The sequence below is a fragment of the Ovis canadensis genome, chromosome 13 (assembly GCF_042477335.2).
Source record: "Ovis canadensis isolate MfBH-ARS-UI-01 breed Bighorn chromosome 13, ARS-UI_OviCan_v2, whole genome shotgun sequence".
NCBI lineage: Eukaryota > Metazoa > Chordata > Mammalia > Artiodactyla > Bovidae > Ovis > Ovis canadensis.
Window position 1 is genome coordinate 17,529,990 of NC_091257.1, and position 15,404 is coordinate 17,545,393.

Here is a 15,404-nt window from a genome sequence, read left to right on the forward strand (position 1 = left end):
GAATTGAGAGATGCATGGAGAGCTGGAGAGAGATCAGAATAAGAAGAGAGGACAGAAGTCTTGGACAAGCACGAGAATCCAGAATTAGCTTTATTTTCTGGTTGCTGCTAATCTGCCTCCTGCCTCTTATGTATCATAGGATCACATTAGAGCTGATTTTGTCAATCATTTCTTTTATTTTGCAGTTGAAAGACTGTAAGAAAGGGCTCAAAATCACTTCCCATGTACCATGTCTTTCTTCTTTAATGCTTGGACGGAAAAGGAATTATTTAGTTTTATGAGTAAGGCTTGCCAATTATTCCTTTATCTTTTTATATCTCTTTTGAATATTAGTTATGTCAACATCTCTCTCTCCCAGTGCTGCTCAGGTTGAAGCCCACTGATGTCTTTTCTCAATGAGTACGGACATAATGAGAAAGATATATTCATTGTCTCTTCATTTACGTGGTCACAGTTTTGTGAATTATTTTCCTCTCAGTATTATCTTTTATAAGGCTCTGAAAATCATGGGGTGTATGCCCTTAGTACATTGCTTCCCCAAATCCCAACTGCAAACCTATGGTCTCTCCCCTCAGAGCTGTGATACATTCACCCCACAGTGCTTATGACTGAGTGGAAATCTTCTGCAGTCTTATTTCTGAGATGTCCTGGAAATGATCTTTCTCTTCTTTGTTTTTTCAAATAAAGATTATATTTTTGTGACTTTTAACATAAGTGTTGCCATTGTTTCCTTCCCTTTGGGTTATCCAGATTGCACTGTGCTTCCTTTCTGAAATGTGAACATCTTCAGGAGAGCAGAAGGTTATCTGGTGGAGCAGATACAAAGAGAAGTGAAGGTTCATATGGTTGTGGTGCTTATTTGCTACAAATGTAGAATAAGAGGATTATCACACATACATTTTAAGGACTTGGTTCTTCTGGCTGTTTTTTCTGAAAGAAGGATGATATTCTTCTAGTGAATAGTATGCCCTCTGATAAATTTTGATGAGGGTTACTTGGGAGCAGATTTCAAATGTTTATCATTCTTCTACCCTTGCAGAACTAAGATACTATTTTTTAAACTGATAGGCAAATTTATTTAAATGCATACCTTTGCATACGAGAGTCATACTTCTTAAATTCAAGCACATCAGAATCAACTGACAAGATTGTTAAAATACAGCTTCTTAGGTTCCACCGCGGAAGGTCCGATTTGATAGGTTGGGAGTGGGTCGCCAGAATGTGCATCCCTCTCCAGCTCCAGGGAAAGGGTGACGCCCCTGCTGCTCTTCAGAAACTGCACTGCAGGAGACCCCAGGCTGGAGCCCACACACCTCTGTGCACAAACAGCCCTGAGAACACTTGGATTCCCTTTCTTCCTTTTCCTAACTTTGTTTCTTTCTTTAACTGAGGCTCTTCTTTCTCTTAAATTCATATGGATTTGCCCCCATGATCTCCATGAGTCCTGAATGCTTATCAGAGAGTCTGTCTTTAAACTGAAAGACTTAATCCTAATAAGAAAGAAAACTTGTGAGTATAGTGGCCAACCACGAACAGAACCACAGTGGGGTCCAAAAAGGCCCCTTTGTGCCATGTGCATCTTCCTCCATGGGAGTGTTTACAGAGACGGGAGAAGGAAAGTACCCAGAAAATGTACTGGTTACTTATTTGCTTGGTTTGAAAGCACTGCATTCTCCCCGGAGGGGCGGTGCTTGTTGCTCCCTTGGGGCGGGCTCTGGAGTTGCATGCCAGCACCCACTTCCTGAACAAGATGCTTGGAGCATGCCTTCACCTGCCTGGCACCCCACGGTCCACTATACCATCTCTCTGCACCCCAAGACTTTTCTTCCTTATGAGCTCGAGGCCTGTTATTCATGTAACAGTTTCTGCTCTAGCACTTGCATGGATGTGAGCCGTTAATTCTTAGATTCTAGCAGAAGCATGCTTCATTGGGATAAACTGGCAAAGAGCTATTGATTCCTTAGTAGTTAACACTCGTCACTCAGGGGGACGGTGGGAAGACCAGATCAGGCAAGGCCATGAGTGCTCTGGGATGACGTCACATGTTCTATTGGCCAAAGGCATTCATGCTGTGTGCCTCACTCTTCAAATGACCATTTCAAACAAATGGGCAAGGGAAATCCATATGAACTTTTAACAGTTGTTTCTTCAGTGCTTTTCCAATAGTGCTTTTCAAAGTCTGTGCATATATTTGGGTAAAGAGTCATTGCTAGGGTCCTATCTGTTGACTGAGTTTTGCTCACATGTCTATCTGCCATTTTTTCATTCCAGTTCCCTCTCTTTCTTTATTTGATGGATGACCAGGGACTCAGTGTTTGGTCCTTAAATCTACCATGAACAATAAGGAAGTTTGATAGACCCACTACCTATAGATACAGAAAGATAGATACACGCACACACACACACACACACACACGTATACACACACACACTATTGTAGCTAAGTCAATTAGTAAATTGGACTTTTTTCATCTTTGCTGTGAAGTTAGGATGACAGAACTGCAGAAATTTGCTCCTGGTGCCTCATATAATACCGGGTGCTGATTTGAAAAGAATGACATTACCAGCCTCCCAAATGTCTTTAAATATTGATGCACTTTCTGCCCAGAGGATTTCCTCAGGGCAAACCAAGTTAGATTTCACAGTGAAATAGAATTTCTGAACACTGATATTTAAATACAGATTTTCATGTTGTTTTGAGCTTGTAAATATCCTTGTGCAGATTTTCATCCTTATTACAATGGACTCATTTTCATAAATATTTACTCAAGGGAATGAAGTTCACAGTGCCCCCAAAATCTCTTATTCATGTAGAAAGATATAATGAAAATGAAATTATATTTGTCTACCTAACTTTAGAGGTTTGGAGGGTTTTTTGTTATTGTTTTTGTTTTGACATTTACATGAGTATGATTTTTGCTTTTTTAAAATCTTTTTTTAAAAAGACTTTTATCTCACTTTATGAACACTTATGCCAGATATCTTCCCTGTGGTATGATGAGACCATACCATTTTCTCTATTTATCAAATTTGAATGAAAAAAAAAGTATATTTTGTCTCTCCATCTTCAGTTCAGGGAAGGGAACCAACACGCTACTGCCAAATGTGGACCTTTTTGAAGTCTGTTTTAGGGAGAAAGGCAGGAGAAAAGCAAAATCTCTTTGTAACTATAAACGTGGTGTTATACATATGTCTTCTATTGAAATTACGTAGCTTATTGATGTGTAATAGCCCAAGGGTGAGGAAGGTCAACCTAAATGGAGTTATTTTCTCATCATAGCATCAACGAGATCCTCGACTGAATGAAATTTTATTCCCATTTTATGATGCTAAAAGGGCAATGCAGATCATTGAGATGTATGAGCCTGATGAAGATTTGAAGAAACAAGGTAAGAAAAGTGAAAAAAAAAAAAAAGAGAATTTTTCATTATTTAAAAAATTCAAGAGTGTATGCAATTTTTAAAATCCTTGCATTTTTAGTTAAATGTATTTTTAAATGCTTTGGAGCTCTCTAGAGACAAGGATTGATAACTGACTGAATTTTTTTTCCTAAATCAGTATAAATTTTGCCTTACACCAAAATTTATTTTTGCTGCCTGAAATATAATGCTAAATTTATTATTAAACTATAGTAATATTTCCCCCAATGTACTTTCTTATATTAGATCCTTAATGTTGCATACTGCTTAAAATGTAAAAATGCCAGTTATAGTCTCTGTTTGCCATCTCTGGAAAAAATTGGCATTTCCTATAAAAATTGACACCTTCCTTTTGTCCCTTGAGTTTCAGCAAGCTAGCTAAATTTAATGATTTGAGGAGCCTTTTTAATCATCATTTGACCCCTGGCATGGAAGATAAATGCTATTGACATGAAATTAAATAGGAATCAACTTAACAAATTGTTGGGGTTTCTGATCCTTTACCTGTTTCAGTGAAACTCTGGAAACAGTGTGTTGTTCATTTCAAATATTTAGCAAAGGACATGTGTGGGGAGGAAATTCAAGATTGGTTTTATAACCATGAGAAACACCTGCCAAAGCTGGGAGCCATGATGATAATACAGTATCACCAGAGAGGGCCAGGATATGCCTGGGCTAGAGCCTCTGGCCTTATGTCTCAATGGAGAGTGAAGAGAGATGCAGGCTAAGTTCTTTCTGTCCCATTTGCCCATGAGTATCATGGCCTCAGTCTCCTCCTGTTTAGAATAGAGGGTTGTTTGTTTTTTTGTTTTTTGGGTTTTTTTTTTTCGTATCTCAGTGAGCATGGACGAAAGGTTTATACATTCTCTGGACCTACATAGACCTGCATATACGCCTCCTGGCCCACCACACCATGTGGCCACACCCCTGATATTTTTCTAAGCCCAACAGAGTTTTCCCTTGTTTATAATCATACATTTATACTTTCCTGTTAGAGTCTCAAATATCTATTTTCAGCCAGACTGCTTCATTACTTTCCTCTGAGTATCATAATCAACTCCACACAGCATGTGATGAAATTGAAGTGAGGAGTGGCTTTGCAGGAAAGTTAGCACCTTGCAGGGGTGGGAGGTGATGTGATTTTTGTTGCTTATCCTGTTGCTGTGTGACCTTGAACCTCTATTCACAGACCTCAGTTTCCCTGCTTAAAAGATGGTGGGGTTCATACCATCATTCCACTGGTATTTCTCTTCCCTGCTTTCAATCCTTAAAGTTTATAGAGGACTGACTGAGTGCCAAGCACTGTTGTAGATGCTGGAGATTCAAAATGAAAAAAGGTGGTTGCAGGCTATTGAAGGAGAAAGACTAATGACTCAGTAGTACCTTGGCAGTGTGATAAACATTATGGGAGAGATGTGTCTTTGATTAATACAATGTCCTGAAAGTCTGTGACATTACCACTGACCCGTCTAAAATGTATAGCTTCACCATTTCACAAATGGCAGAGATGTTAAAGTCTGTCATGAGCAAGTATGGGTGAGAATATTGTGCCAAGGCATTGTAAACTCTCTGGGTATGTGAATTGACACAGACAGCCACCTGGTGAATAATTTGTCCGTAATCAAGTGGAAAATAGGCCTCTCCTGCAGCCCAGCCTCTTCGCTTCCAGCTCTGGGTCTGGTGTCAGAGGGTCCCTGCTCAGGCCTCAGATCTCTGCCCCTTCTGCCCACACTCCTTGGATGAACTCATCTAAACCCAATGTCTTTAAGTGTCTTCTGTACACATGCGGCTTTCAGATTAAACTTTCCATTCCTAATCTCTCTCTTAAACCACAGATCTGTATAATAGACCTCTCCATTTGGATGGTGAGTGGGTATTTCAGATATATGTATGTTTACAATATGCTTTCATTCCCTTCATCCACAGACTGTTCCTTTCCCAACCTAGAAAATGGTACCATCGCTCTCCCACCTTTTCATGCCGAAAGTCTTGGAGTCATCTTTGGCTTGTTTTGCTCTTTCACATCACTTCTAATCCATCTGCAAAACCTGGAAGATCCATCCTGAAAATAAATCCTGAATAAATCACTCATTGTCTCCACCCTTACCAGATTATCTGAGCCTACATCAACTCTTCCTGGATGATGCCAGCTCACTCCTAACTAGTCTTCTGCTTTTTTCAGTGCCCTGCAATTTATGCGCCACACAGCAGCCTGAGTAAACCTTTTAAAATCATTTCTAATCACGTTCTTCCGCTGTTCCAAATCCTCCGATGGCTTCCCAACACACTTAGTACTTAATGAAGACTGAAGTCGAACTGATGTAGTCTTTAGATTCCTCTCCAGCCACCTTTCCGGCTACTTCCCCCTTCATCACGTGGTCTCTGCACTTGCCGATCCTTCTGCTGTGAATGGGGCACCCCCCGGGCGTGCATGTGATTGCTCCCCTGCATGAAGGTGACCTCATCAGAAGGGCTCTTGCGGGCCGCACATCGAACACAGCATCCTGGTCATTCTTTATCACTTTCATTTCCTGCTTTCTGTTTCCTGCCAGCACTTTCATAACATCATATTTATTTGCTAATTTATTTGTTCTCTCACCCACAATATATGAGTTTCATGAAAGCAGGCCTTGTCTGTTTCTTCTGTCCCGCGTCTATCACAGTGCCTGGAAAAGTGTCAATGTATATGCCCAAGGAGATAGACACACAGACTTTTGTTGCAGTACTTTTACTTATAAACAGAAATGACCTAAATATCCATCGACAGAATGATGGACCGTGGACTTATTCACACATGGACCTTATACTCTAGCCACTGCCTACCACTACTGTACATCACTCAGTGAAAAGTAAATGACCAAGAGCCACTGGTATCAACTAGATAAATCATAAGATACTATAAGGATATTTTATATAAACTTATAAACAGTCAAAAATATCTAGTGTTTGGATAAGTGCTTGTATATAAGTAAAGTTACAAACCATTTGGGGAATGTAAATATGAATAAAAAGATGGAATTGGATGGACTTGAGGTGGGGCGTGCAGGGTGCTTCACGGGCACCTGTAATTATGTATTCTTTTAAAGAAATGTTAAGTAGATAAAGGAAAAGATAAAATCAGACAAGGCTGAGGTGTAGGTCCATAGCTATATCATCTGTACTCTTCTGTACACTTGAAATCACCTTGTAACTTTCAAATGCTTAAGTAAAAGCAAGAAACTTGAGGCTATTGGTGGTTGACTGGGTAAGAGAAGATGCAGAAATATTGATGTCTCTCCTGCATTTAACGCACTGGCCCTGCCCCTTGTCACACAGATATGACTGCGATGAACGCTGTCTCTAGGGGTCACATTTCAATGACCATGGAGTACTCATCTCACAAGTCCTACACCCCATTTTTTTTTAGATGAAATAGGGAAATGGAATTATTTGAATGCAGAGAGGCCGCTGCTCCGTCCTCTACTTTGGGTTCTGGTGCTGCACGTCTAAACTTAGAAAACTGAATGTTTTGCCATCATGGATGTGAAAGCAGGTGCCACCTATTTGTGGAAGGCATTATGTTACTTGTGCAACTTGGGTACTTTGTTCAAGTTCTGAAAGGTGAAGTTTCTTGGGAAAGACACTGTGAAGTAGTATTTACTCCTGTTTAAGCTGTTGCAGATGTCATAAATAAAACCTGCGTATCTTCAAAACCGTAAATCTGCTATGATACTCTTTCCCCCCTCCCCAGGCCTCATATCAAGTGATGGGTTTTGCAGATACCTGATGTCAGATGAAAATGCCCCCGTCTTCCTAGATCGTCTAGAGCTGTACCAAGAAATGGACCACCCTCTGGCTCACTACTTCATCAGCTCTTCCCACAACACCTATCTCACTGGCAGACAGTTTGGTGGGAAATCTTCAGTAGAAATGTACAGACAGGTCCTCCTGGCTGGTTGCAGGTTAGTAACTCAAGACATTGTTCTTTGTATTTGATGCCCTTTAATTGAATTTACTCTTCTCTGGAAAATTAGAAGTAGCATTCAGAGTGAAAAGGACATTTATCTTTCCCTTAAATGGATTATGATGGTCATTTAACCTTGAGGAAGGGAGAACGATATCTGTTCTGATCTAGACTCCTCCTATGGGTCAAAAGATTTTTTCTACTGTAAATTTAAAATATTCCCCCCAAATTACAAAAAAAAAGAAAAACCAGCTTACTTTAAGAAGTCATGCAGAGTTTTCTTTGGGGCCTCGGCACTTCAAGTATAGCTGTGTTGTTGCTGTTTAGTCACTAAGTCGTGTCCTACTCTTGCCACCCCATGGGCTGTGGCCACACCAAGCTCCTCTGACCGTGGGGTTTCCCAGGCAGAGATACTAGAGTGGGTCGCCATTTCCTTCTCCAGGGGATCTTCCCGACCCAGGGATCGAACCCCCGTCTCCTGCATTGCAACAGATTCTTTACCACTGATCCACCAGGGAAGCCCAAGTATAGCTTTCCTTAATGTTAAATATTCTAAAATTTTATTCTCTGACAATAAATATTATTTCAAATGGTTTTTATTTTATAGAAATTGAAAAATATTTGAGGTTTAAAATATGGTGAAAATGCTGAAAGTGAAAATTAAGAAATGTAGTTATATTGTGATATTTTTCTGTATTGTCAATGACCAATGCATAATTTTTTAACTCACTATTTTCGTACATATAGAAATACTTTAAAAGACTTTAAGTGCATCACTACATCTGTCTCAGACTACTTGAATATGAGTGACTGAAACAATTAGAATATTTTCATTTATGGCTAAAGTAGCATCATCCCAATGATGAAATGTTTACAGTATTCTTTAACATCCTCTGAAACATGATCCATATCTAAATTTTCCTGGTTGTTCCTAAATCATGCTTTATCACAGCTTTGTCACAGCTAAGGTTTCATCCAGAACCACACTGCTTGCCCTATCTCTTGCCTCTCAATCTAAATAGTCCCTTTTTGATGACACCAATCTGATGCTATTTTAAGCTGTATCCTCCAGAAAATAATCACATTACTTCACTCATTCAATTTTCTACTTCTATAGAAAGTAACTTATTTTGATCTCTTTTCATTTGTATACACACTGTTTTATTGTAAAGGTTCAATACTGTAAAATCACTGTATTCCTAGATGTGTTGAACTTGACTGTTGGGATGGAAAAGGTGAGGACCAAGAACCGATAATAACTCATGGAAAAGCGATGTGCACAGATATCCTTTTCAAGGTGAGTGTGTTTGTTTGCTTGACTTTGGCTTTGGTGCTTGTTTTCTTTTTTATTGGAGTATAGTTGATTACCGTGCTGTTTTAGTTTCTGGTGTACAGCACAGTGACTCAGGTGTGTGTGTGTGTGTGTGTGTGTGTGTGTGTGTGTGTGTGTTCTTTTCCATTCATATTCTTTTCTATGTTAGTTTGTTACAAGATCCTGAGTATAGTTCCCGGTGCCATACAGTAGGACCTTGCTGTTTAGTTTATGTGTAGTAGTTCATACCTGCTAAGCTTCCATTCATCCTTCCCCCACCCCTTTTCTCCTGTGGTAGCCGTAGGTTTGTTTTCTGTGTCTGTGAGTCTGTTTCTGTTTTATAAATAAGTTCATTTGCATCATATTTTAGATCCTGTATATAAGTAGCATCATTGGGTATTTGTCTTTCTCTTTCAGACTCTTCAGTTAGTATGATAATCTCTAGGTCCATCCATTTTGCTATAAGTGGTGTGATTTCACTCTTTTTTATGGCTGAGTAGTATTCCACGGAGAAGGCAATGGCACCCCACTCCAGTACTCTTGCCTGGAAAATCCCATGGATGGAGGAGCTTGGTGGGCTACAATCCATGGGGTTACACAGAGTTGGACACCACTGAGCAACTTCACTTTCACTTTTCACTTTCATGCGTTGGAGAAGGAAATGGCAACCCACTCCAGTGTTCTTGCCTGGAGAATCGCAGGGAGGGGGGAGCCTAGTGGGCTGCCATCTCTGGGGTCGCACAGAGTCGGACACGACTGAAGCGACTTAGCAGCAGCAGTACCCTAATTTTGGAGAAGTAAACAATAACTTTGAAAAAAGTGTAGTTAACTATGAACGGTGCCTACATCTAACCACAGGGGCCTCAGTGTGGAGTGGTGAATGGGTTCTTCAGGTTTGAATTGCCAGAAGTGACTTTCTGAAAAGCTCAAATTATTGGTCTCCAATTGATTTCAGGTGCTTTAATTTTTTTCTCTCCTTTCTCATCAACACTCCTTATCTTTAAAGGATGTTATTCAAGCCATCAAGGAAACTGCCTTTGTCACGTCGGAATACCCTGTGATTCTCTCCTTTGAAAATCACTGCAGGTATAGTGATTCCTCCTACCCTGCCTCTCCGTGTTGTTTGCTAATCCCCATTTCCCATCCCTGCCCTGCATCTTTTTGAATAACTGAACACTTTCTTTTGTGAAGTGGTAACTACCTATAGTCTTATGGGGAAAAAAAGAAGGAACTCAAACCACTATTTCCCAACACCTCCAAAAGAGGAAAAAAAAAGTCCTCTTAATATGTTTTAGAAATGCTTCCTCTAAACCAAAGGACAGAGGGCAGGATACCTTGCTCAAATTTCCATGGAGTTGGAAGATTTCACAGTATATTTGTAGTCAGATGTGATGGACTTGAAAGACACTTTTTTTCTGCTTATCAGCTCTCAGTTCAGCAGTGGAATCTACTTTTTAACCTACACCAATTAGCTCATTAGCATCAAAGGGACAATCATTTTGCTGAGTGGGAGTTTTTAATCGCTAGGAATAGATGTTTCTTGTTCTTATCCTGGACAGTTAATGGATGTTTGAATTTACAAATGTCGGTTCTTTCCCTCCAGCAAATATCAACAGTACAAGATGTCCAAATATTGTGAAGATCTATTTGGAGATCTCCTGTTGAAACAAGCACTTGAATCACATCCAGTATGTATTTTTAGCAAACCATATTTCTAACATGAATGAATTTGTTTTGAAATTCATTTCTGAAGGGTCAAGTAGTTCTGGAGGACTGATGTTAAAGAGCTTCATATTTATTTAAATTCGCTGGTATGGAAAGCTTCCACAGTGCTTCAGAAAGGTGTGTAGAGAGAGATATAATGTAAACATCTGGGTCAGTTTAATTGAGAAGATTATGGGATCTTTACGGTTTCTGAAACCTCTGTCTTAAATTTTCATAAAGTGCACAGTGGCCTGGGTCTAGAGTTGGTGATCATTCTCAAATTCAGTGACAGGTTAGAATCACCTGAGGAACCATGAACCGTACCTCTGCCATAGCCCCATTCAGAGATTCTGAAATTGATTCAAGTCAGCAGATTATGCATGGTGTTTTTTAAATGCTCTCCAGGTAAATCAAGTGTGCACCCAGGGGTCAGCATTCATGGGAGCCTGTTGCTATGGAAAGTTCCCTGGATCAAGTCACAGGAGCCTGAAGTTCAAGCTCCCAAGTCCAAATCAAACTCTTGGGCAGTATTATATGCCCATTTTCGAGCTTCGTTTGTTAAACCTGCTAATTCCTTCATCAGGCAAAGAACTTGTATCCTGTGCCTCATAGATAGGTTTTGCAGGGTCTGTGAGCTCATTCTAATCACATGCAACTTGTTTTCTGTATACAGTCATTTGAGAGAGTTCATCAGATTTTTACAAAGATCCACACCACCCAGGTGGTTAAGGGTCACTGTCACAAGATGTTGGGAGTAGCAAGAAACGCCTGGAGTGAAAGTACGAAACACTCAACAGTAATGAAGTGTTTTTCCCACTATTGACCCAAACACGGTAACAATAGGCAGCAATCGAACATCACCATGACTGACATCTGTGCTCCCTGGGAACACATCAGGTGGTTTAACAGTGAGTTTTATAGAAGTGCATCTGTGGGAACTGAAAAAACTACAGAAGGATATTTACCACCTGCCGAAGCTATGGCTGCCGGCGCCCTGTCCACAGCCTGCGGCGCTTCCCATTTCCCTGCTTAGCGGCCTGACGTCCACCTGTCGCCCCTGCCGCTGCTGGCTCAGGGGCTGCTCTGGTCCCTGGAGCTCTGCCCACATGGGATCGTCAAGCCAGAGCGCCAGAGAATCACCACCTCTACCCTGTGCTTCACACTCCTCAGGAGGTTCGACTGAGCACCTGGTCCCCACTGCCCCCCGGGTTCCACAGGGGGATCCCGCTCACACACACAGGGCTTGATAACGCTCCCCTGATGGGCTGACTGGCTTCTTGTTCTCACCCTTCTCCTCCTCTGTTGGGATTCCCTGGAGCTGCCTCCCAAATAAATGACTGGTGCTTTCATCTTTTTCTCAGACTGATTCTAAGGGAACCTAAACTAAGAAACAGCCCAATTTATTTTAGTTTTTACCTTGGTCCTTTGTGTATTTTATTTCCTTTGTTAGACTAAAGTGCTTGCTTTTACAGAAAGGTTTCTGCATTTTTTGTGAAGTGATGTGCACATACATGAAAGGTTATGGGAAGTCTGTAATATAAACGAGACTAAGATCTGAACTTCAGAACTTTCAGTCCTGGGAGCAGACCGCAGGATTCAAATGTAAAACCATAACTGAAAAAGAAGATGGACTATTATGTGTTGAATATTTATTGCCAATGTCCAAGTGTGAGAGGGATCACTGGGAGTGAAGCGGTTACAGCAGGCTTCCGAAAGGAAGCAGAATTTCAGCCAAGGGTTTCATTAGAGACAGAGTGGACGCTGGATGGCACAGTGCCTTGCACGTATAAATAGTATAAAAATTAGTTTGGAAAATGAGTGGACATGTGGAAGTAGTTCTATAGAAGAGTGGTAGGGGGATGGAGAGCGGATGGGGATGGGTGAGGCACAGTTCCGTGGATCAGTTTTTGTTGCTTAGTTGCTAAGTCATGTTTGACTCTCTGTGACCCCATGGGCAGCAGCACACCAGGCTCCTCTGTCCTTCACTTTCTCCCGGAATTTGCTCATGTCCATTGGAATCAATGACGCCATCCAAGCATTTCATGCTCTGTTGCCCCCTTTTCCTCATTCCCTCAGTCTTTCCCAACATTAGGGTCTTTCCCAGTGAGTCAGCTCTTTGTATCACCTGGCCAAAGTGTTGGAGCTTCAGCTTCAGCATCAGTCCTTCCAGTAAATATTCAGGGTTGATTTCCTTTAGGATGGACTGGTTTGATTTCCTTTCAGTCCAAGGGACTCTCAAGAGTTCTCCAGCCCCACAATTTGAAAGTATTAATTCTTCCTTAGTCAACTTTTTTTTTGGTCCAACTCTCACATCCATACATGACTGGAAAAGCCATAGCTTTGACTCTGCGGACCTTTGTCAGCAAAGTGATGTCTTTGCTTTCCAATATGCTGTCTAGGTTTGTCATAGCTTTCCTTCCAAGGAGTAAGTGTCTTTTAATTTCATGGCTTCAGTCGGCATCTGCAGTGACTTTGGAGCCCAAGAAAATAAAAACTACCACCATTTCCACTTTTTCCCTGTCTATTTGCCATGAAGTGATGGGTATGGATGCCATGATCTTAGTTATTTGAAAGTTAAGTTTTAGGCCAGCTTTTTCACTCTCTTCTTTCAGCTTCATCAAGAGGCTCTTTAGTTCCTCTTTGCTTTCCGCCATAAGGTTATTGATATTTTCCCCAGCAATCTTGATTCCAGCTTGTGATCAGAGGTCATCAAATAAAGGAACATCTCCTTTGAAGATATCAATCCAAGCAAATGAAACCACAGTAGATGTCATTTTTCAATCATTAGGACCTTCTTGGTTCTCTTATTGAACCCACAAAGCCACAGTCCTGATCTTTGAGGGTAGATCACTCTACTGAGCAAACCAACTTGTGGTACAGCCCAACACTACACTTAGCAACACCAGCCAGCCCCATGACCCCTTGTACTTACCAGATACTTAAAGAGGGTCACGGCCTGGGGTCGAGCTGGATCCCGTTCCCTGAGACCACTGCAGGTTGGAGCCCACTCCCTGGGGAGAGCAGAGAAGCTCTGCAAACCTTGAGAGTCCTTTCTGGTGCCGAGTTTGCAGCTTTAGCTTAAGGCAAAGCATGGGCTAGTTTGGGGTGAACAGTGAAAGTGTAAAGCTGTGCTGACTGCCATCTACTGGATGATGGTTGTGTAACTCACAGGCCTTCTGCTCATCTTGGTCTGGAACAGAGAATGAAGACGTGAAACTGTCATCAATCAGCCTTTTCTGTTTTTCTCTAGCTGGAACCAGGCAGACCCTTGCCATCCCCGAATGACCTCAAAAGAAAAATACTCATCAAAAACAAACGACTGAAACCTGAGGTTGAGAAAAGTAAGTCAAATACACTCATCAATGACAGAAGGCATCCACACGTTGCATCTTTAGGCAGTTCAGCAGTCTGCAATGAAACGCACATTAAAACCACTGACTGGGGAGGAGGAGGGTCCAATGGTCTGTGTATTGTTCCGAACAAGGTCGCCGCATTTCCACTCGAGTTTAGTTTCTACATCAACCCATTCTTGCAGTGGGAAAACCTACTCCTGTATTTATAGGTCAGCATGTGGAGGAATCCTCAAGAAAGATGAGGAAAAAGCAAAAACAAGCATTTTAGAATTTATCGAGATAAAGGAGCTGGCACTTTATCAATTCATACGCTTTAAAGTCCTCTTTAAAAGTTACCCTTTGCAGTTTCCCCTGTGATGCATACATAAACAGGGTTGTAGGTAATATGAGAATGTGGATGTGAATGAGACAGACAGGCAGACAGAGGTGATCTTATCTATAGACATTGCCCCCTCTGTTTTCTGAAAACATTTTCTTTGCAAGTGTGTTCTTCCAACAAATCTCTTAGTTCAGTGAAGGAATAACATCAAAAATTGGTATGGTTGCATTGTGGCTTTTCCCTGGATATTCTAAACTAAAATTTTGAAATTATATTAACTCCACTTCATTTTTATTGCAATGTAAATAATGCCTTAGGAAAATGAAAACAAGAAAGAAAAATATAAAATTTAAAAACTACTAAATTATATATTTTACACATATATACATGTACTATAGACACATATATACAAATGTACTTTTTGGCATATGCACACATTTTTAACAAAGTTGGGATCATATTAAATATACTAACTGTTGGTCAGTTTTAATTCAACCAATTAAGTATTCTTTTATCCAGTAAGATATAAATCTGTATACTAATTTTAATTCTAATGTAGAAAACTTTTTAAAAATTCTAGTATATGAAATACTATATAGCATTTATTATGTGGAATATAGTGTAATTTAACCAGTCCCTAGTTGATAGATTTTCATTGCTATAAAAACAATGGAGAATATGCTTGGATGTTAATTTTATACATTCATGCAGCCTTCTCCTTGTAATCACTTGGTACAGTTAGAGTTGATTGGCCAAAGCATGTGTACATTTTTTACATGATGTATCTTATTGTGCTGTCTTTCGGAAAAGTTGTGTCAGTTTATACGTCCACTATAATATATGAAGAACACCTGTTTCCCAGCAATATTTTTAATGCTGGCTATTGGGCATCTTTTATATGTGTTCACAACTAATAAAAGAAAAATAATACTTTAATTTTTTAATTGTATATCTTTGATGACTAGTTTCTTTTTATTATTTATGATCTGCCCTCCTATATTTCCCCAATGTGTCTGTCTCATTGACTTCTGAGGGTTTTTTATACATTAGGATAATAACTGGATTGTGTCAATTGCAAATCTTTTTTTCCTGAAGTTGTCCAGTTTCTCTTATGTCACTTAACCGTAATTGCCATGAACCATGGTCTATGCCATATGCTACAAATTCTGGGTTTTGTATCAAGCCTCAGATCCTTCTGAGGGACTGAGCTGTGACTTTGCAGCCTGGTGACCAGGACATGGGGCATTTGCCCTATGTTCCAACTATGTTCCAACCATGGCATAGTTTCACATGCCTTCAGGAGTCAAGGCCACCAGGACTGGAAAGACTGTGGCCACGGCCGAGCCTTGGGAGC

General features: G+C 40.5%; 1 protein-coding gene across 6 annotated transcripts in view; it reads left to right on the top strand.

Moving 5' to 3' along the window:
* Nucleotides 1-15,404, top strand: part of PLCB4 (phospholipase C beta 4) — a 477,139-nt gene that overhangs the window by 357,824 nt on the left and 103,911 nt on the right. For all 6 annotated transcript variants that reach the window (XM_069546386.1, XM_069546390.1, XM_069546388.1 and 3 more), the window contains 6 exons: nucleotides 3,281-3,389; nucleotides 7,150-7,360; nucleotides 8,566-8,659; nucleotides 9,681-9,760; nucleotides 10,278-10,362; nucleotides 13,629-13,719. In XM_069546386.1, coding sequence (XP_069402487.1) covers nucleotides 3,281-3,389; nucleotides 7,150-7,360; nucleotides 8,566-8,659; nucleotides 9,681-9,760; nucleotides 10,278-10,362; nucleotides 13,629-13,719 — 670 coding nt within the window. The remainder of the gene's footprint in view (nucleotides 1-3,280; nucleotides 3,390-7,149; nucleotides 7,361-8,565; nucleotides 8,660-9,680; nucleotides 9,761-10,277; nucleotides 10,363-13,628; nucleotides 13,720-15,404) is intronic.